Source organism: Giraffa tippelskirchi, chromosome 5 (assembly GCF_054371585.1).
Source record: "Giraffa tippelskirchi isolate mGirTip1 chromosome 5, T2T-mGirTip1v1.2.pri, whole genome shotgun sequence".
In the NCBI taxonomy this organism is placed as follows: domain Eukaryota; kingdom Metazoa; phylum Chordata; class Mammalia; order Artiodactyla; family Giraffidae; genus Giraffa; species Giraffa tippelskirchi.
In genome coordinates, this window is record NC_137279.1 from 27,687,995 (window position 1) to 27,708,149 (window position 20,155).

The window sequence follows — 20,155 nt, forward strand, 5'->3', positions numbered from 1 at the left end:
TGACCACGGACAAGAAAACACAGGTAGTAATACATCCTAAAATGAAAGTTTAGGAGGTTGGCATGCTGTAAGGGACTAGAGGCTACTTCATGTGGAGTAAAGCCATCAGAGAGAAAAGTTTTCTGAGAAGCTAACATTTAAACTGAGACCTGGCTGACAAGGAGGCTCCTGCCCTGTGAGGCTTTTAAAATACTTATTTGGCTGCCCTAGGTCTCAGCTGCAGCTTATGGGGTCTAGTTCCCCAAACAGGGGTCAAACCCAGTCCCTGTACTGGGATCGTGGAATCTTAAGCACCGAATCACCAGAGAAGTCCCCAGGTGAAAATCTTGGGTGTATTGCATCAGGCTAGGCTGAGGGAACAAAAGAGGCCAGAAATTCTAATTTATTACAAACCAAGTTTTAATCTTGCCCATGCTATCTAGTCCAAGCAGATGTTCTGGTTGATAGATCTCATCCAGGCAGTGCTCAGGGAATGAGGCTCTTCTCTTGTAAGTCTGACATCCCCTTGGCTTCATCCTACTTGGTGGAAGAAGACCATGTAGGAGGAAGTGGATCACTTTATTTCTGTTCACATGCCCTGGGAGAGAACTTGATAATATAGTCATGCCTACTGCAAGGAAGGCTGGGAAATACACTAGCACTGCCTGGCTATAGTGCTGTCACTGTGGAGCAAGCAGTTCTGGATGAACAGCCAGAGGCCTCTGCCACACTGGGGAAGAGCTTTCCCAGCAAAGGCCCTGAGATGTGAACATACCAGCTTGTTTAAGAAGCAGAAGGTTGGCGGGGGCTGGCACACACCAGCGGACAGATTGGAGATGAGTCAGAGAGAGAGGCTGAATCAGATCAGCTCTGGCTTTGGAGGCCTGAGAAGAGAATGGATGTCATTCCAAATGCTCTGATGAGAAGCTGTTGGAGACTCTGAAGCAGAGAGGTTGAATGGTATCCCAGTTTTCACCAACCCATCTTGCTGGCGGGACAATAAGGAGGAAGGAACTGAAAGTTTAACTTTTTTTTTCCCCCAGCTCGCACGACTTTAGTTCCCTGCCCAGGGATTGAACCTGGGTCCACGGTAGTGAAAGTGCCAAGTCCTAACCACTGGACCGCCAGGGACTTCCCAGGTGTTCAACATTTTAAACCCCCCTAGATTTAAAGTTGCCTTGTGTTAGTTTACCCAGGCCTAGAGTTGCAGGTTGTCTGCACATGCAGGTGCCAGAGTTAAGGTATGGGAACCTGGCCCATCACTGTTTTTTACAATTAGTCCCTTCTCATTAATCCCTTCTCTTCCCTTCTTAGATAGAGAGCAACTTCACAAGCCTAATGGCCAAGGAAATATTTACTCCCTCCTCTAGGAATATAAATATACTTGCTTTGAGTTGGGGGGAAGAAAGGAACTGGTCCCTTAAACCATCTTCTATTTTTTTTTTTTTTTTTAACAGTCTTGTCCAATTGTCTTTTAAGTTATGGTTGCTGGAATTTTTTATTTTTCCTCTCTCAGGCAGTACACACCTTTGGAAAGAAGAGCAGAGAAGACCTGGTAGTCCAGGTCTGTGGTAGTTCTATGATCTTGCCTGCCTTCCCAACTTCTTCCTCATCTGACAATGTTCGGCAGTAGGAGATTTAGGTGCAGACAATATTATTAAAACAAACAAACAAACAAGATCATTTTTCCTGTGTCACTGGTTTGGAAACTAAGATTTTCCCAGGGCCCTAGAGTGACTCAATTGAGGCTTTTGACTCTTGATGCCTCAGAGTCTCATGCCCTTTCCACATGATCAGTAAAGTCTTGTGTAATAAATGAATAAGTTTCAGTTTTGAACTTGAATGACTCCCAATAAGAGGATGGACAGGCACCCTCTCTTTGTTCTTTTTTTTTTTCACAGGCAAAAATGGATTCCATATTTGAGCTCTGGTGCAAGCATGCCTGTTCAGTTGTGTCCAACTCTTTGCCACCCCATGGACCATAGACCACCAGGTTCAGAGGAACCTGGGAATTTCCTGAGGAATCCATGGGATTTTCCCAGCAAGAATACTGGTGCATGCTAAGTCGCTTCAGTTGTGTCCAACTCTGCAACTCTATGGACTGTAGCCCACCAGGCTCCTCTGTCCATAGGATTCTCCAGGCAAGATTACTGGGGTGGGTTGCCATGCCCTCCTCCAGGGGAGTGGGATGCCATTTTCTCCTTCAGGGGATCTTCCTGACCCAGGGATGAACCTGCATCTCCTGCTTTGCCAGGCGGATTCTTTACCACTGAGCCACCTGGGCCTAGGCCCATTATCTGCATGTGGACACACACACTGGACTCCCTCCCTTTCCCTGCAAGAAGTCTTAAGAGATGAAAATCTACCTCACTTCTCCCATCCATTCACATACCTATACAAGCCTAAGGAATTTGCTAGGTAGTAAGGCCGTAAGTTCCTTCTGAATGTTGTAAAAAATTGAATCTGACCATTCCCCAATGCATGAAGATAGAAACAACATGCCAGAAATGCCACCGCCTTCATCAGACCTGTTAATAACAAGTGATAATACACCTTTTGAAGCTGTCATGTGCCCAAGCCATGAGTAAACTTCATAGGAAGGTGGCACCCAGCAGAAGATGCTGCCAAGATGGTGGCTTGTTATTATTAAAAGGGAGGAGGAATGTCAAAGCTAGCTCATTCCTTGCTGTGGGCTGAATAGATTCTCAGAAGCTGGAGTTGCATCAGACAAGTTGGGGCCTGTAGGCACCCAGTCTGGGTGGAGTGGGAAGGGAGTGCAGCAAAGCTATTAGACCGACGGGTCATTCAAGTCGGCTTTCCTCCTGCTTGCCACAAACACTTCTGGACACCAGGCTTTTTCTTTCCAAATTCAAAGTAATGTTTCCTCTGCCTTCAGGCTTTTCTTCACCTGTCCAATGACTGCAGCCTCAATCACCACCTGTCATTCGGCCCTCTTCTATGCTCCACAGAGGCTGTCATTTCCTATTTTCCTGAACTCAGAAAATACCCTGGGTTTAGGGATTTTGCTTCTTTCTCTAAAGAGTTAGACCAAGTCCCTGTAGGGTTATCTCCTAGAATTGTTGTTCAGTAGCTCAGTTGTGTCTGACTCTGCAAGCCCATGGACTGCAGCATGCCAGGCTTCCCTGTCCTTCACTATCTCCCAGAGCTTGCTCAAGCTCATGTGCATTGAGTTGGTGATACCATCTATCGCATCCTCTGTCGCCCTCTTCTCCTCCTGCCCTCAATCTTTCTTAGCATTAGGGTCTTTTGCAATGAGTTGGCTCTTCTCATCAGGTGGCCAAAGGATTGGAGCTTCAGCATCAGTCCTTCCAATGAATATTCAGGACTGATTTCCTTTAGGATTGACTGACTTCATCTCCTTGCTGTCCAAGGGACTCTCAAGAGTCTTCTCCAGCACCACAGTTCGAAATCATCAATTCTTCAGTGCTCAGCCTTCTTTATAGTCCAACTCTCACATCCGTACATGACTACTGGAAGAAATATAAAGAGATCTTTGGCTCAGAAAAGGGTACAAATGGTTTCTGGGCTCCACCATTTGCTTTATGATTTTAGGCAAATTACCCTTGTCCCTCAATTTCTTCACCTGTACCAGGAATGTTATTCGAGGATTTGTGAGACAAATGTATGGAAAGCACTTAGCTCAGCTCAGGGCACACAGTCAGTACTCATCACTTATCATCATCATCATCGTTGGTATTAAGAACTCTTGTCCTCAATCCTGATCCTGAGGTGGTAATAAAACACAGCAATCTGTTTCTCCCTCCTTTTCCTTGGCACATACTTTTTGCCCCCTTATCCAGTCACATAAAAACCAAAAAATAACTACTACCATCTTGGGTCTCTCCTGGGGAAACTGAGGGATGGAGAGGTATCATTTTTATGTGTATTGGGTAGGGTCCAGCTAGGATAGGCTGTATAATCAGTGTTTCTGATCAGTGTTGGAGTGACTGAGTCTGAGAGGCTGAGGGAGGAGCAGCCTGAGGAGAGAAGAGGGAAAATCCGAGATCTGTCAAGCTGAGAATTGAGGTATCTTGAGCTTAAAAAGGGTGCCAATCTTCTCACAATATATACATATATCAAATCACATCATATACCTGAAACTAATATATGTGACATATATCTCAACTTTTAAAAAGTGAAAAAAAAATACAATGACTATATATTGACCAAAAAAAAAGAATAGAAAGGAACTAATGAATGTATCAGGAATATACTTATTTGGGGACCAAATGTGTGGGTGAGCCAGGTAGGACTCTGAGAACTCTAAAGTGTAAGTGGCTTCGAAATACGAATTTGGGGAGGCGGGTGTGTGGGGAGAAGAGGAATCGTTATGGTGGGCTTAGGGGCTGAGGCTGTTAGGTCCTCAGGACAGGTGGACCAGCTGAAGAAGTGGGATAAGGATGAGAACAGGCAGCGGTTTCGGGACTGAAGATGAAGTTGAAACGAAGAGAGAGTGTTTTGGGGATGGGGAGGAGCACCGAGGACCCGGAGTGGCCTAAAAGTTGGGGACTGGGCGGCGACGGTGGGGAACCCTGGGCTGGTGAGGGCAAGTCGGCAGGGGTCTGTGGGCAGGTCCGGGAGGGGGTCTCTACGCTGCCCAAAGCCAAGGGGTCAGGGTTTCTGGGCTGAGAGCTGGGGTCTGAGCTTTGAGGGGTCTCGGGGCTAAGGAAGGGGAGGCTACCGGTGGCCTCTGGCTGGCGGGGGCGGGGTCTCCAGGTCCCGGGGGTCCGACCGGACTGGGGGAGGGTCTCCAGGGTCTCTGAGGAGGGGCCGGGGCGCCTGGGTCTGGAAACCAAGGGGGGTCTCCCGGGCACAGGCTTCCCCGGCGCGATGCGGAGCCGGCGTCCCAGCCCGACCGCCGGCCTAGGCGCCGCCCCGCCTGACATCAGTTCCTGCCGCCGCCGCCGCCGCCGCCGCCGCCGCCGCCGCGCACAGCCCGCGGCCTCTTTCCCCGCCGGCCGCGCTCCGGAGCCGCCGGGCCGCGGCGGAGCGAGGGGCCAGGCGAGGCGAGGGCCGGGCGGCGGGCGCCGGGCCCCGCGGCCGGCACGACGGAGCCCCCGCACGGCCGGCGACAGCGGTTGGCGGCGGCCCCGGGGCCCCGGCGCGGGAAGCGGCGGCGGCGGGGCGGCGGCGGCGGCGGCGCCATGGAGCCGCGGGAGGTGAAGGACCGGATTCTGGAGAACATCTCGCTGTCGGTGAAGAAGGTGAGCGCGGCCTGCCCGCCCCGGCCCGGGCCTGGAGCCCCGAGCCCAACCCGGCCCGCCCGGCTCGGGCCCTCGACCCCACCCAGCGCCCCCTCCTTTCCTCGGGTCGCTCGCCCGGGGTCCCTTCTGTCACCGGGGCTCAGGACACCGCCCTTCCCCTCCGCGACCCCGGGGACGAGAAGCCGCCGGGAGCCCCGGGACGATGGAGGGGAAGCCGGGGCGGCTCACGTGAGCGCCGCTGCCTCTGAGCTATTTTTACAGAACAAAGTTGAGGTCAGCGTCCTGGGAGCTTCCACAGGCCAGGCCCGGGGGCCCTGCGTCACTTAGAGGGGCTGCCACTCGCCAGGACCCCCTACTCTGAGGGTAGCGGCAAAAAAGCTCTGGCAGGGCCCCACCTGCCGCGCATCCCTGGGCAGCATCTCTGCATCCTCCATCCACCCTGTGCCTGCATCTTGGGGAGTCGGCAGTCACGGTGACGGCCCGTGACAAGCAGCTTCCAGTCTTCCCAGTTCGGGGTGACATTGCCTCTGGTCCTGGGAAGTTTCTTGAATAATCTTGCCCAAGGATAGCAGTTTTGAAGAGGCTCACTTGGAGCTTGGATTGAGAACTAAAGTACCTTTCATTTTGGACAGAGACCTATAGAACTTGGTGACACCACAGTGTATGGTTCTCCCTGCAGGAGTGATCAATGTCCCAATTCCGGGTAGAGAAAAAAATATGACCTATTAAAAGCATATATTAATAACTATCTGTATGAAGAAGTCAGCTCACCTGAGAAAGGGTCCCCATGCCAAAAGGTAGGATTCATATTCACTTAGAACCAAACCAGAATTGACAATCATTTGAGGAATATTGTTGCAGTGTTTTCCTAATTTGACTTCCTAGTTCACCCCATAGTCTCAGAAACTGGGGTAGGTCATGGGGGGATGATATGAGGGGTAAGAGAAGGCTCATCAGATTAATTACTTCCAAAATGAAGAGAATTCATTAAATGAACCGTTATGTTTAAGTAATCATGTTCCCCTCTAGCCCCACTTAAATTCCTCAAAAGCAACCTAGACCGGCAATTTTACCATTCACAAAGATCGATGTGGCTTAAAAAGAAAAGGAGATTCAAAATGTGCTCTTAGTATGATGTTCCTCTAAAAGTACAACTGAAAGTAGCATTGTAGACATCTGACAAAAGTTTTAGTTTTCCTAAGCTTTGCTTATGCAGTGGGACATTGTTTTTGCTTACTCAAGGAGTGTGGGATGAGCAAATACTTTGTCTAAAAGCAATCCATCTTTGGTAATGAAAACAAAAGAAGACAATTGACCTTTCTAATCTAATCTGGGCTGATTGTGGCTTCAGGTAGGCACCTTTCTAGTCTAATCTGGGCTGATTGTGGCTTCACCTAAGCCACACATTTTGATTTTGAATCTCTAACTTACAAATAAATGGGGAAAGTCCAGGTAGAAGGAGGTTGGACATGTGCGTAAGCATGAATCTTTTGAGAGCAGGGATCTACTCTGTAAATCAGCGTGCCACTTATGAAAGAGTTGGGTGTGTTGGCCAAGATTCTCATCATTGTATGTGTTTGGACAAGCATGACAAGAAGGTATGTCACACACACTAGAAACTGGAAACTTGTCCCCAGGTACATCACAACAGGAAGCATGGTGAGTGTCATGTTTAAGAACATGAAGTCTGGAGGCCTGGGTTCAATCCTGCCCTGCCAGTGAATAACTGTGTAACCTTAGGTGGGTTCTTTACCCTCTCTGTGCCTTGTTTCTCATCTATAAAGCAGGGATAAAATCAGGGCTCTTGTGAAGATTTGTTGAGAGTCTTTGTAGAGTGTTTAGCATGGTGCTTAACCCAGTCTTCAAAAGCTGTGTTAGTCTGTTTGGACTGCTAAAGCAAACCACCGTAGACTGAATGGCTTATGAACAACATAAATTTATTTGTCATGATTCTGGAGGCTGAAAGCCTGAAAATACTGAGTCCCAGCATGGTGAGGTTCTGGATTTCCCTGGTGGCTCAGACAGTAAAGAATCTGCCTGCAACGCAGGAGACTTGGGTTTGATCCCTGGGGTCAGGAAGATCCCCTGGAGAAGGGAATGGCTACCCACTCCGGTATTCTTGCTTGGAGAATCCCATGGACAGAGGAGCTTGGCGGGAGAAGCCTGACAGTCCATCAGGGTCGCAAAGAGTCTTACACAACTGAGTGATTTATCAACAACAAAAAAATGGTGAGGGCTGTCTTTATGGCTGAAGACTGCTGACTTCTCCCTGTGCCCTCACATGGGTTGGGAGGAGGGAGCTCTCCTGAGTCTCTTATAAGAGCTCTAATCCCATTCTTGAGGGCTCCACCTTCATGACCTAATCACTTCCCAAAGGCCCCACCTCCTAACACCATCACATTGGTGGTTAGAATTTCAGCATCTGAATTTGGGGAGGGGCATACATTTGGGCAGGAGGAGAAGGGGGCACAACAGAGGATGAGATAATTGAATAGCATCACTGACTCAATGGACATGAGTTTGAGCAAACTCCAGGAGATAGTAAAGGACAGGGAAGCCTGGCGTCACAGAGAGTCAAACACTACCAAAAAGCAAATACATTCAGTGTGTAGCATAAGTGGTCGCTTTTTCTGTTTGTTTGTGGTCAAGCAGTTCTTCACTTTTACAAGGTCTGAAGATAGCTGAAGGGCTTAGCACCTAAATATTGCTATATATCATTTAGATTTGTTACCCACTTCCTTTGTATGTCGTGTTTCAGAAAACTATTTTGATTCTCACATGTGAAGGGCATTTGGTTTTCTGAATCAGAGTATCTGCTTCTAATAGGAATCAGTTCTGCTACAGCGGTAGGCTTTGAGAGCTCACAGTCTTGGGGTCAGATTTGACCTTGAACATCAGTCTCACCTACATTTTTATATGTCACCATGTCACCATATGTCACCATTGCTTTGCCTTTTTCTTCCATGCTACCTCTGGTAAGATGGTCTGACCCGTCCTTTTTAAGGATGTTTCATGAATAAAATGAGGTGTGGGTTTCTGCAAAAAAAAAAGATCCATGTGTGTAAGCTATGTTTACACAGGATATTTGAGAACATTTTATTGAAATAGAATATACCTACACTTCTAAACATGCAGTAGAATGGGTTCTCACAAAGTGAGCACATCCATGTATCCAGCACCTACAGCAAGAAACAACTATAGCCATCACCCCAGAAATGATGCCCCCAAGTGCAACCACTCTCCCTAAGCAGCGTTGTTCAGTCGCTCAGTCGTTTCCAATTCTTTGAGACGCCATGGACTGCAGTACACCAAGCTTCTCTATCCTTCACTGTCTTCCAGAGTTTTCTCAAACTCATGGCCATTGAGTTGATGATGCCATCTAACCATCTCATCCTCTGTTGCCCTCTTCTCCTCCTGCCCTCAATCTTTCCCAGTGTCAGAGTCTTTTCCAGTGAGTCAGCTCTTTGTATGAGGTGGCCAAGTTATTGGAGCTTCAGCATCAGTCCTTCCAGTGAATATTCAGGGTTGATTTCATTTAGGATTGACTGGTTTGATCTCCTTGCTGTCAAGGGACTCTCAAGAGCCTTGTTGAATTCAACTATTCTCACATCTAGATTTTGTGATGCTGAACATGCCCTGTAACACGCAAGATGCAGTAGCTGATATGAAGGCAGGATTCGTTGGGATTGGAGAGAACTGGAGAATTTAATAGTTGGCACAGGTAAATGACAATGATAACAATGAAAAGCACATTCCTTGTGAAACGTCCCAGGTGCAGATGATAAAGCTTGTGGTTGCCAATTTGTTAACAGCTAAAGAGAGACATCCAAGTCAAAGGCAGTGTTGGCATTTTGAACTGGCGTGTGGTCTACTAAATAGCATCTTCTCCAGGGGAGGGGAGGCTGTGGTTTTCATAAGAGTTTTGTTTTGTTTCTGAGGAGCATGTCTGTTGCGTATGCTTGCAGTCTGAGCAAAGGCTCTGTGCTGTCGAAGGCAGCCTTTACCCTCCAACAGTTCATATATTGGTTGGAGGAAGATTTTAACCAGGTGAAGAATTAATCACCAGGACAAGGAGAAGCTTCAGAGAAGGCGAGCTTGAACGGAGTCTTGACAAATCGGTAAAATTCAGAGACAGAGAAGAAGTGGGCATTTAAGATAGAAAATAGTGGGCATTTAATGTCCCCAAGGATGAGATGGTTGGATGGCATCATCAACTCAATAAGCAAACTCCAGGAGATAGTGAAGGACAGGGAAGCCTGGCATGCTGCCCTTCATGGGGTTGCAAAGAGTTAGATACAACTGAGCGACTGAACAAAAACAACAAAATATCCCAAGGCAGCAGGGACGTCCAGGTGGTCTTCTGAGGACAGTGAGGAGACATATCGGTCTCAAGAGTGCTGAGAGTTCCTTTCACAGTGGCTAGAAAGTGCTTTCCATGGAAGCTGTCCAGCATGGTGGCTCCAAGCGCAAGTTTCAGAGCACACAGACCTCACTTGGGGTTTGAATTAGATTTGTCACTGACTCTATTGACCCTGGCAAATTACTGGACCTCATTTAGCCTCAGCAATCAGAACCTACTCACAGTTGTAATGAGAATTAAATTACGAGAGATGATACACTCAGAGCACAATATCTTAGAGCACAGTATGTTGCACATAACAAGGCCTGAAGAAGATATCAGCTACCACTAGCACTGGCAAGCGTCTGTGTGAACCCTGCCTTTTCTCTGGGGTAGTTTTCAAAGTCTTACTTACAGTACACTTCTGTTTCTTTACGCTCACAGTTTGTCAGACTTTTTCCTCAAAGGCCAGATGGTGAATGTTTTCACCGCATGTGGTCTTTGTCGAAACTCTTCAGTTCTGCCCTTGCAACTCAAAAGCAAGCACAGACAGTCCATACGTGTATGGGTGTGGCTGTGTTCCCCTAAACCTTCTTTGCATATACAGGTTGCAGGCTGGATTTGGCACAGAGCTACTATCTGTGCACAAAAATATCCTCCCTAGGGTAGGCTGGGGATCATGTTCAGAGAAATTGGTGTGATAGCTGGTTCCATATAGTTAATGAAATCTGTATTGTCACTGGAGTTTTGCACCATGCCAGGTTTGTGGAACCAATGCAGTCACTCCTGTAAATACTACCAGATGTCCATGTAATCCTGACTTTGAAAAACTTTTTTTTTTTTTTTTAATAAATTTATTTATTTTAGTTGGGGGCTAATTACTTTACAATATTGTAATAGTTTTTGCCATACATTGACATGAATCAGCCATGGGTTTACATGTGTTCCCCTTCCTGGACCCCCCACCCACCTCCCTCCCCATCCCATCCCTCTGGGTCATCCCATTGCCCCGGCCCTGAGCCCTTGTCTCATGCATCGAACATGGAATGGTGTTCTCTTTCACATATGATAATATACATGTTTCAATGCTATTCTCCCAGAACGTCCCACCCTCACCTTCTCCCTCAGAGTCCATTAAATTGTTCTATGCATCTGTGTCTCTTATTCTGCTGATCACTTTCTGTCCTGAGTGCCCTCGGCCCTAAAAGGGTGGAAGCGAGCACGGCAGACAAGATTTGTGGAGTGGATATTCCAGTAGGAGGGGAGAGTGATACATTAGCAGACAAAGCAATTCAAGGGCTTCCCCGGTGGCTCAGCTGGTAAAGAATCTGCCTGCCAATGCAGGAGACGCAAGAGATGTAGTTTTGATCCCTGGGTCGGGAAGATGCCCTGGAGAAGGAAATGGCAACCCACTCCAGTATTTTTGCCTAGGGAAATCTCATGGACAGAGGTGCCTGGCAGACTACAGTCCGTGGGGTTGCAAAGAGTCGGACCTGACATAATGTGCATACACACAAACCAATACAAAGACCTTCTGGTTGTGATGTGGTTTGAAGGCCAGGCAGGATAAGGTGGTGAGCAGGGGGATCTGCTGGAGGGAGTGGAGGGGTGGGGGGTGGTCAGGAAAGACTTGCCTTAAGAGGTAATATGACTTCCAGGAGGGACACTGACAGGGATGGTTGAGTGAGATCTTAGCCTAGGAAAATGAGTAGTTTTTTAAAAAACACACAAATACCTCAGAAGTGTATAAAATAAAAAGTAAGTGGCCCCAGTTCTCTACCTCCTGAGCTTCAATTTGGATTCCCTTAAACAGGGTGAATAAATGGATTTTAATGAAGTAACCCCTCTTTGAGAGAGTGTTCCCGGGCTGGGACAGCCTTCTCCTGCAGAGGATGGGCCAGATCCCCAGCGCCCTCACTCTGGGTGGATTGCCCCTCTGGAGTGGGCTCTGAATGCCCTTCTATTTCTGGCCAGACACACACCCTGCACAGAGCAGGGGTCTCCCAGCTGGGGTCTGCAGATACTGGTCTTAGAGCTGCAGCTGTTCAACCTCGCCTGGCCACGCAGCTGGCTCCGGTGGTGAGGCTTGTGTCATTCCTGTTTTCCACTCCTCCAGAGAGGGTAGATCTGCTAATACATTAAAAATGAGCTTGAGCATCTCATTCCCAGAGCAGGCCTGGTAGGTAGTTAGATCTATGTGGGGATTACACTGACCATTCGGTTTCGATCAATAGTTTTGTTCTCTTGGCTTCATGGAAAAACCCTTAAGAGTTTGAAAATCTTAAGCATTCTGAAAACCCCTAATAACCTGAGTCACCCTGGCAAAGAGCTCAATAAAACAATAAATATCCACACACATTTTATAAAAAGAAATGCTAAGGGCTCCCTGTCCCCTGCCCGAGTCCTGAGGTCACCGGTAGCTGTCTCCCTGCTCCTGTCCTCTCTCACAGCACAGAGGCTCCCTGAAGAGGGTGGGAGGGGCCCAAGGGCCCCCAAGCAGGAACCACTTAAGTGTACCCTGGACGCCCCGAGAGACCCCACCCAGGCTCAGCATGAGACGCCAGGGGAGAAGTGGTCACTGCTCTTTCTGTGCCCTACTTGTTCAGTTTACCATGGTTCTCCTTTTATAAGATGTTAGGGCTCTGTTTGAAGCCTGGTGACATTGTGGTCCTTGCCGCCCCGTCTCAGGCCACCCTGGGCCCTCTCTTTCTCTGTGCCGTGGCCCTAGCATTGGGCTCATCCACATTGAAAGGCCCCATGTAATGACTGGAGGCCAGACAGAAACAGGTCTCCATCTGGCAGCAGCAGCCCCTGTTAGTCAGGGCAGTCCCCAGCCATCTCTGTAGTCACAGTGGACACTCCGAGTGTCTGATGGAGCAGTGGCCGTTCCTGTGGGTCCCCCTCAAACTCATCTAGCTGGAGCCCACTGTGAAAAGAAATTCCCAGCAAAACTGGAAGCCTGCTGCTGGCTGACAGAAATGTCAGGCCTAAAAACTAAGATTGAGTGAGGGTAGAGTGGGCAAGACGTTTCATTGTGGAAAGAAAGGAGCTGATATTCGGGGTGTGAGCATTGTGGGAAAGAGAAAGTTGGTGTTTGTAGGTGCCTGGGGGCTCTTGGGTGGGTCATTCTCACTGCTCAAGTCTTCACTGCTCATCTCTGGCATCACGATATGCCACCATGGCAAAGAGTGTGGTGCCCCTGAGGCTGGGGGTGCCCTTATGTCCTAGGGGAGCAAATGGGGCTTTTCCTCCATAGATAAAAAGCTCTTCTGGGCAACCTCAATGCTGATGGAGCCGGGACCCCACAGTGCAAGGTTGAAGTGGGCAACCCTGGGCCCAGAGCTCTCCTCCCTGGGGTCTGAACTAAGGTGACTGTCCCCTTCCAGCCCTGTCCTCCTCCTCACCGTGGCTTGTTTGTGGTGTGAATGTCCTAGAACTTCAGTTTGGAGCAGGAGAATAAGGACGGTTTCTGGGAGCGTCCGTTTGGCTGGAGCTGAGAGGTCAGGTCATTGATCTGTTTGTTGGTTGCTATAACCACCCAGGGTCCTGAGAGCTTCTCTGTCTTTTCAGCAAAGCAGCTGGCCCTGTACCACAGACATTCTCCCGTCTTAGGTATTTGTAGTTTATCTTCTTTTCCTTTTGCTTCTAAGTATTCACAAACATTATAGAAATGTAGAAGGAAGAAAGTATTCCTTTCCTAAAGGCTACCCTCCTCCTTGGGTGTCTGTACTTGAGAGCTGGAAGTAGAAGATTCTAAGAAATCCAGTAATATGTAAGAACAAGGGAAGAACTAATGTAGACTTGAAATCCACATGTCATTTTTGAAAGTAGTCAACCTCTGTTCACACTTTTACCCTTTGGTGTGTGTGTGTTTATCTTTTAATATAAAAATTGATTATATATTTATGCTTATACTCTAATAAATCACTGTAAGTTCTTTGTTTTGGGGGGGTTGCAGACTGCTGAGGTATGAAGTGTCTAGACATGCTGACCTGAAGGGGAGTGAGCAGAGCAGAGGAATCCTTACACTTAGCGCATTCAGTCCCCTGATGTCCTTTAATAACCATTATGGGTTTGTAATCCATGGAGTTCTCAACACACTTCCTAACCCTATAGTTACACTTCAAGCCTCTAAAGTCGCTGACTGTTGGACGTGCCTGGTCGTCCAGTGGTTAAAAATCCACCTGCCAGTGTAGGGGACATGAGTTTGATCCCTGGTCTGGGAAGATTCCACATGCTGCAGGGCAACTAAGCCCGTGCACCACAACTACTGAGCCCGAGTGCTGCAACTGCTGAAGGCCCAGTGCCCTAGCACAAGAGACGCCGCACAGTGAGAAGCCCGTGTACCACAGCTACGAATAGGCCCTGCTGGCCACAACTAGAGAAAGCCTACACACAGCAATGAAGACCCAGTGCAACCATAAATAAATAACTAAAATTTTTTTTTAAATAAGAAGAAATAAAGTCTCTGACTGTATCACACAGACCTTGGGAGGAGGCAGGAGTGTCCTCCCAACCTAAGTCATGGTTTAGATGGTGACTTGATGGCCATTTTCCTCAGCAACAATCTGGCTGTCCGGGTGGGGGAAGTACTGCTGAGGTCACGTTGCAGGTACAGCAGGGGAAAGGGGAAGTGAAAGATGAACCCAGAGCCAGTGAAGGCTCCCAGGCTTTGAAAACAAGGCTTTGAAAAACTCCCTTCTTCCTCCCACCGGTGCCGCAGACAGCCCTCAATGTGAGCTCAGAAAACAGCAGGGTCTCCACCAGCTTCTGCCTCCAGCGCAGTGGCACATGCATTGCGGAGAGTCCTGCATGCCATGTGTCCTTTCAGGCCCCTGGTTGGCTTCCAGGCCTCTGGTGTTTGCCCAGGGACCTCTTGGGAGGGCCTCTTACATCTTCCTCTCCACTCTGAAGAGAGGCCTTGGTCCCTCCATCGGGGTCAACCCTGTCCTGAGTTCAGAGGCAGAACACGCAGGGTACCCAGGGGCTGGGACATTCCCTTGCCAGCACAGAGGAGCATTTAACTGCTTCTGGAAACATATTCTGTCAAATTACCTAAGAAATCAGTGCCCAACTAGGCCACCTCCCAACTGCTGTCATTGTTCCAACACCCCAGTTCAGTTCAGTCGCTCTGTCGTGTCCGACTCTTTGCAACCCCGTGGACTGCAGCATGCCAGGCTTCTCAAGTTCCACCAACTCCCGGAGCTTGCTCAAACTCATGTCCATCAAGTTGGAGATGCCATCCAACCATCTCATCCTCTGTCGTCCCCTTCTCCCCCTGCCTTCAATCTCCCAGCATCAGGGTCTTTTCCAATGAGGCAGTTCTTCGCATCAGGGGGCCAAAGTATTGGAGCTTTAGCTTAAGCATCAGTCCTTCCAATGCATAGTTAGGATTGATTTCCTTTAGGATGGACTGGTTTGATCTCCTTGCAGTCCAAGGGACTCTCAAGAGTCTTCTCCAACACTACAGTTCAAAAGCATCAATTCTTCGGCGCTCAGCTTTAACACCCCAAAAGTGAACGTTGCTCAGTCATGTCCGACTCTTTGCCACCCTATGGACTATACAGTCCTTGGAATTCTCCAGGCCAGAACACTAGAGTGGGTAGCCATTCCCTTCTCCAGGGGATCTTCCCAACCCAGGGATTGAACCCGGGTCTCCCACATTGCAGATGGATTCTTGACCATCTGAGCTACCAGGGAAGTCCTTAACACCCCAGAAAAAGTACAAAAAATGAAATCCATGGATAATTCAAATACCTGGGAGTTTTCTTGGCTTTTTTTTTGGCCATGCTGTGTGGCTTGTGGGATCCTAGTTCTCCAACCAGAGATCAAACCCAGGCCCCCTGCAGCGGGGGCACAGAGTCCAAACCACTGGACCACCAGGGAATTCCCAAGTACCTGCTTTCTTTTTTTTTCCTTAATAATTTTATTCATGATTTCTTTTTGGCTGTACTGGGTCTTCATTGCTGCACAAGCTTTTCCCTCATTGCAGTGCTTGGGCTTCTCATTGTGGTGGCTTCTCATGTGGAGCACAGGCTCTCAGCGAGCAGGCTATAGTAGTTGTGTCGCACAGGCTTTGTTGCTCTGCAGCATGTGGGATCTTCCCAGATCAGGGATCAAACCTGTGTGGCAGGCAGATTCTTTACCACTGGACCACCAAGGAAGCTCCCCACCTACCTGCTTTTTTCCGCTTCTCCCCTCCATGTCTTTGAACAGAGCTGCCAGTAAAGCAGAGAGCCTGCTAACTCCGGCAGAGGGGCTAATAAGCAGTGATTTAGGAGGTGGGAAAGAAAGCTGTATAATTAGGTATATTTAGTGGTAAATGAATGGTTAAGAAGCATTGATTTTACCCAACTTGCTGCAGGAACAATGGAGGCCCGTGGTAAACAAACAGCACACCCTTTATGTAGCCCTACAAGTGGGGGGTGCCACCAGCCTGGGCACAAGCCTTTCCCGGGAAGGGCCGTTGGCTGCAGGACTGGGATTTTCATGCCCACTGAGAAACCAGGCCAGTCATTTCTGAATCGCAGGCTTTCTGATTGGTTCTTGTGCGGGGGGTGATGTCTGGGTTAACAGTCTACTATAATTGATTGTCATTTGGAAATGAGCTATTTTCAGGCTAAGGTAAGGTAGGGTAGGGGCTCAGGTGAGGGATTAAATGAGGAGAATGAGTTAGCATCATTGTGGTTGCCCAGGGTTGGTGGAGCAGTGTACACCAGTGGGCCTTGGCCTCTGTTGACATTATTCTCATGTTGTCTAGGAAGGAAGCAGCTGGGAAATTCCCGATATTGTGCCCCCAGCTCCCAGCTCCCATTCCACAGAGCTCTGGGAGTGACCCAATGCCTCCTGCTCTGCCCTCCTCAGTAAGACAGTGGGATGAGCACTTTCCAGATGGTGGCAGCAGGTGCCCCTGACCTTTGCTGTATCCCCAAGGGAATGGGAGCAGAGCTCCAGTAATAGCTCCCTCTGTGGTGTCCAAGCACACCAGACCAGGACGCTACAGTGAAGCAGGAGGACCGCTGTGCAAAGCCAGGAGGTCAGGGCGTGTCCTTACCTCTCTGGGCCCCAGCCTCCCTGCCCAGGAGATGAGGGTTCTGGCTAAGTGGTTATTTCTCTGATTTTCAGCTCATTCAGTAAACTTCCATCACTGAGACCTTCTTCCTTGCTCACTATAACTCTTGAGAGGTTCTAGGAGAGGAAGATGCCATGAGGCCCCCTCCCCCCAGGAGGTCCCTGGGCAAACACCAGAGACCTGGAAGTCAGCCAGCGGCCTGAAAGAACACACAGCACACACAATTCTGCTCCATCCTGGTACCACTGCCATAGGAGCTACCGCATCCCGCTACAATGGGAGCGGGAGCTGGCAGCAGCCAGGTGGATTCTAAGGTCTCTTCCGCCCTTAGATTCCAAACTTCTTCATCCTGGCCTGCACCCAGGCTTGTCTTCAGTTCCAATGGAGCGTCTTTCCAGAAATGCTGTTGGCAATAGCCTCTCATTCCTTGGATCATGTAAAGCAGGCATTATTGTTCTTAAGAAGCTTTGCTAAGACTTAGAAGACTCTAGCCTGCCTGCCTTATTTATTTGTTTCTTTCTATTTGTTTTTGAGAAGGTGGATGATAAGCCCTGGCCTTCTCTTCAGATCCATGAGAGGCAGTATCTGAAGCCAGTGCAAACTGCTGGTGGGGAATCAGGGTGGGCGGCCACACCAACACTTCTCCTGCCATCTCTGCCAAGGATGAGCCCTCCTAGGCTCCCTCTCCCTGGGGATGTCCAGGCATCAAGATATGGGGACATCCTGACCCCAAAGGTAATAGATGGTATCACACGGCCTGACGTCTGCCTGTCCTTGGAGTGTCTGCCTCGGAAAGAAGAGCAAGTGTTCTCAAGGGCCACAAGCATGGTTTGACCCAGCAGGAGACCCTCGGTGGCTAGAATCCCAAAGGCAAGGCAGGCAGAGGCCTCTCACTCCCCGCAGGCCTCATCTGTCGCCCTCGGTGCACCCGCAGCCCGTGAGAGGCAGCCCCAGAGATGAAGTGTCCCAGGAGGTCCTGTAGCTCATGGTGGCTCCGAGTCTGAGTTGAGCTTGTGTGACCAGGGTCACCATTGGCTTAATAGGTAAAAGGTGCTCTAAGGTCAGGTGGCTGCCCACCCTCCCTTCAGTTGGATTCTCTTCTGCTTTTGGATTTCTACTTCCTACTCCTGGACTGGGGAGGCTGCTCTAACCACTCTGTCATCTAAATACATCTGGTCTCCATGGAGCCACTAGGGCGGCTGCTGTTACCTGGCGACCTCCTCCCTGGGCAGCATGAGGGACTCCTTCGTTCGAGGTCTGTGTGTGCTGAGCAAGGACGGAGCCCCGAAGTGGTTGGGCAGTTCACGTGAGCATGTTGTCAGCCTTGGGTCTCCCCAGCCTCGCAGACTCTCCTGGCTCTATTGGGGCAGGGGTTTTATGCTGCTCTGAAATATAGGAATGGGATTCCCCCATGCCCCCCTACCCCCTCCACCCTGTACAGCCTGTGAGTAGCCAGCCGAGCGAAATTCCAGATTCCCTGTCTGTTTGCTGGGCAGCATCACAGCCTCTTTGGTCTTGACTGACCAGGGAGAAAGACAGGAGGACACCTGTAACCGGCTCATTTTCTTCTGGATGTTTTTAACCTGTCAGAGCTGCCCTTAAGTTAGCTATCAGGAACCAATTCTGGAAGGATTTCTTGATACCAACCATAAAACTAAAAATCATTTCATGGCTGTGCATCTATGAGAGAGGCAAGGCCAAGAGGGCCTGGCTGTTTCAGCTCAGAGCAGAGAGTAGGACTGACCCTAATTAAAATGCTCTGAGTCAGGCATTTCTTGGCTTGCAGGAGTGCACCACCCCCACATCCCCTTGGCCAAGTCTCGTGATTGCCCGTTGTCCCAGAGTGCTCAGCAGGGAGCACTGGCCTCCCAGCCGTGAGGGTCTGGGGTGAGCTAAGCCTGACTCTTCACGGTCTGGGTGCCTGAGCACAACAGGAGGACCCAGAGCAGCCTAGCCAGTCTGGGTGTGGTCTGGGAGCAGAAGTTGGAGATGAGGCCTAAGTTCAAGGACTCTCAAGAAACCATGGCTTTAAAAACAAAACAATTACTTTTAAATCTTACTGTTTCTCTCTTCATTCTCAGGGGACCTTGCTTATTTTTATAAATTTTCTTCCCATGAGAATTTTTTCCTCCTCCCACCATCAAGCTCACCAGCCCACCTGGGCTCCCATCTGTGGCCACCCCTCCCCTAGGCTGTGGATCTCACCCCATCTTTCCTGTTCAAGGACTTGGCTCCTTTACTCCACCCCCATTTTCCGGCCATCCTGTTGGCAAAGCTGGTCAACAGTTTTCTGTATTGCTGTCTCCTCTTTTTGCTTCCTTCTTCTTCCTCTTCTTTTCTCTCTTCAGTTTTTCCTCCATGTCATCATACATCCTGTTTTCAAGGTCCAATTGCCCCATCAATGTCAGTTTACAAATACCTCATTTGCTTGAAACAGGATCCAAAAAAAAGCTCTGACTCTCTCTGGCGGACCCCTCCCAGGCTTTTGTCCCTACCTCTTCACCCCTATTGCTTTTCATCAAGGTTCACACCCCTCCCTTTATGTGGGAACATGACCTGATGGACTGATCACTCCCTCCCTTTGCAAACTGTCTTCACTTGGCTTCTGGAGTACACACTGTCCAGACTTCCCACCTGCCTCGCTGGCTGTGCCTTCGCAGTCTAAAGCAGTGATCCTCCGCCCTAGCTGGGCGTTAGTTAGGATTATCTGGGGAGTATTAAAAAGAATTGCTGGCTCTTGAGCCCCGCCCCCAGAGTTTCTGCTCTGGTTGATCTGGGTGGGGGGCGCCTTTGCCTTGTTCTTTTCCTCCAGTTCCCCACGTGACCCTGTTGTGCAGACTGGGGGAGGGCCCCTGGTCCAACATTGGAGCGTCCTGGCTCCATGCTCAGATGCTCCTCTTTCTTCATTCCCAAGATGATCTCATCCAGTTCCACAGCTTTAAATACCATCCAAAGACTGATAGCGATGACCTCTCTCTGAACTCCAGACCCACTTATACAACTGTCTCCTTGACATCTCCGCTTAGATACCTGATAGGTATCTTTTTATTTTATTAATTAAATAATTTTCATTTTTGGTTGTGCTGGGTCTTCATTGCTGCATGCGAGGTTTCTCCAGTTGGGGCGAGCGAGGACTACTCTTTAGTTGCAATGTGCGGGCTTCCTGTTGCGGTGGCTTCTGTTATTGCAGAGCACAGGCTCTGGGGTGTACAAGCTTCAGTAGTTGCGGCTCGCAGACTCTAGAATACAGGCTCAGTAGTTGTGAGTAGTTGCACAGACTTAGTTACCCCTCAGCATGTGGGATCTTGCTGGAGCAGGGGTCAAACCTGTGTTCCCTGCATTACAAGGCAGATTCTTAATACTGGACCACCAGAGAATACCCCACCCCACCCCACCCCCACACAACACATGGGTATTTGGAACTTACTGTGGCCAATGTAGAGCTCCACCTGATCTGGAAATGGCACTGCCATTGAGTTATCAGACCAAAAACCTTAGAGTCATCCTTGGCATCTTCTTTTCTCTCCTACCCTACATCTA

At 49.2% G+C, this 20,155-nt stretch overlaps 1 protein-coding gene and 1 non-coding gene across 3 annotated transcripts in view; one reads left to right on the forward strand and one right to left on the reverse strand.

Annotated features, from left to right (window-relative positions):
- Window positions 1-1,037: 1,037 nt before the first annotated feature.
- Window positions 1,038-1,110, reverse strand: TRNAE-UUC (transfer RNA glutamic acid (anticodon UUC)). The gene has a single exon. It is a non-coding gene; the product is annotated as a tRNA-Glu (tRNA).
- Window positions 1,111-5,086: 3,976 nt separating this feature from the next.
- Window positions 5,087-20,155, forward strand: part of PLEKHM2 (pleckstrin homology and RUN domain containing M2) — a 39,519-nt gene continuing 24,450 nt past the window's right edge. For both annotated transcript variants that reach the window (XM_081488100.1, XM_081488101.1), the window contains exon 1: window positions 5,087-5,204. In XM_081488100.1, the coding sequence (XP_081344226.1) occupies window positions 5,145-5,204 (60 nt within the window). In that variant the 5' untranslated portion in view covers window positions 5,087-5,144. The remainder of the gene's footprint in view (window positions 5,205-20,155) is intronic.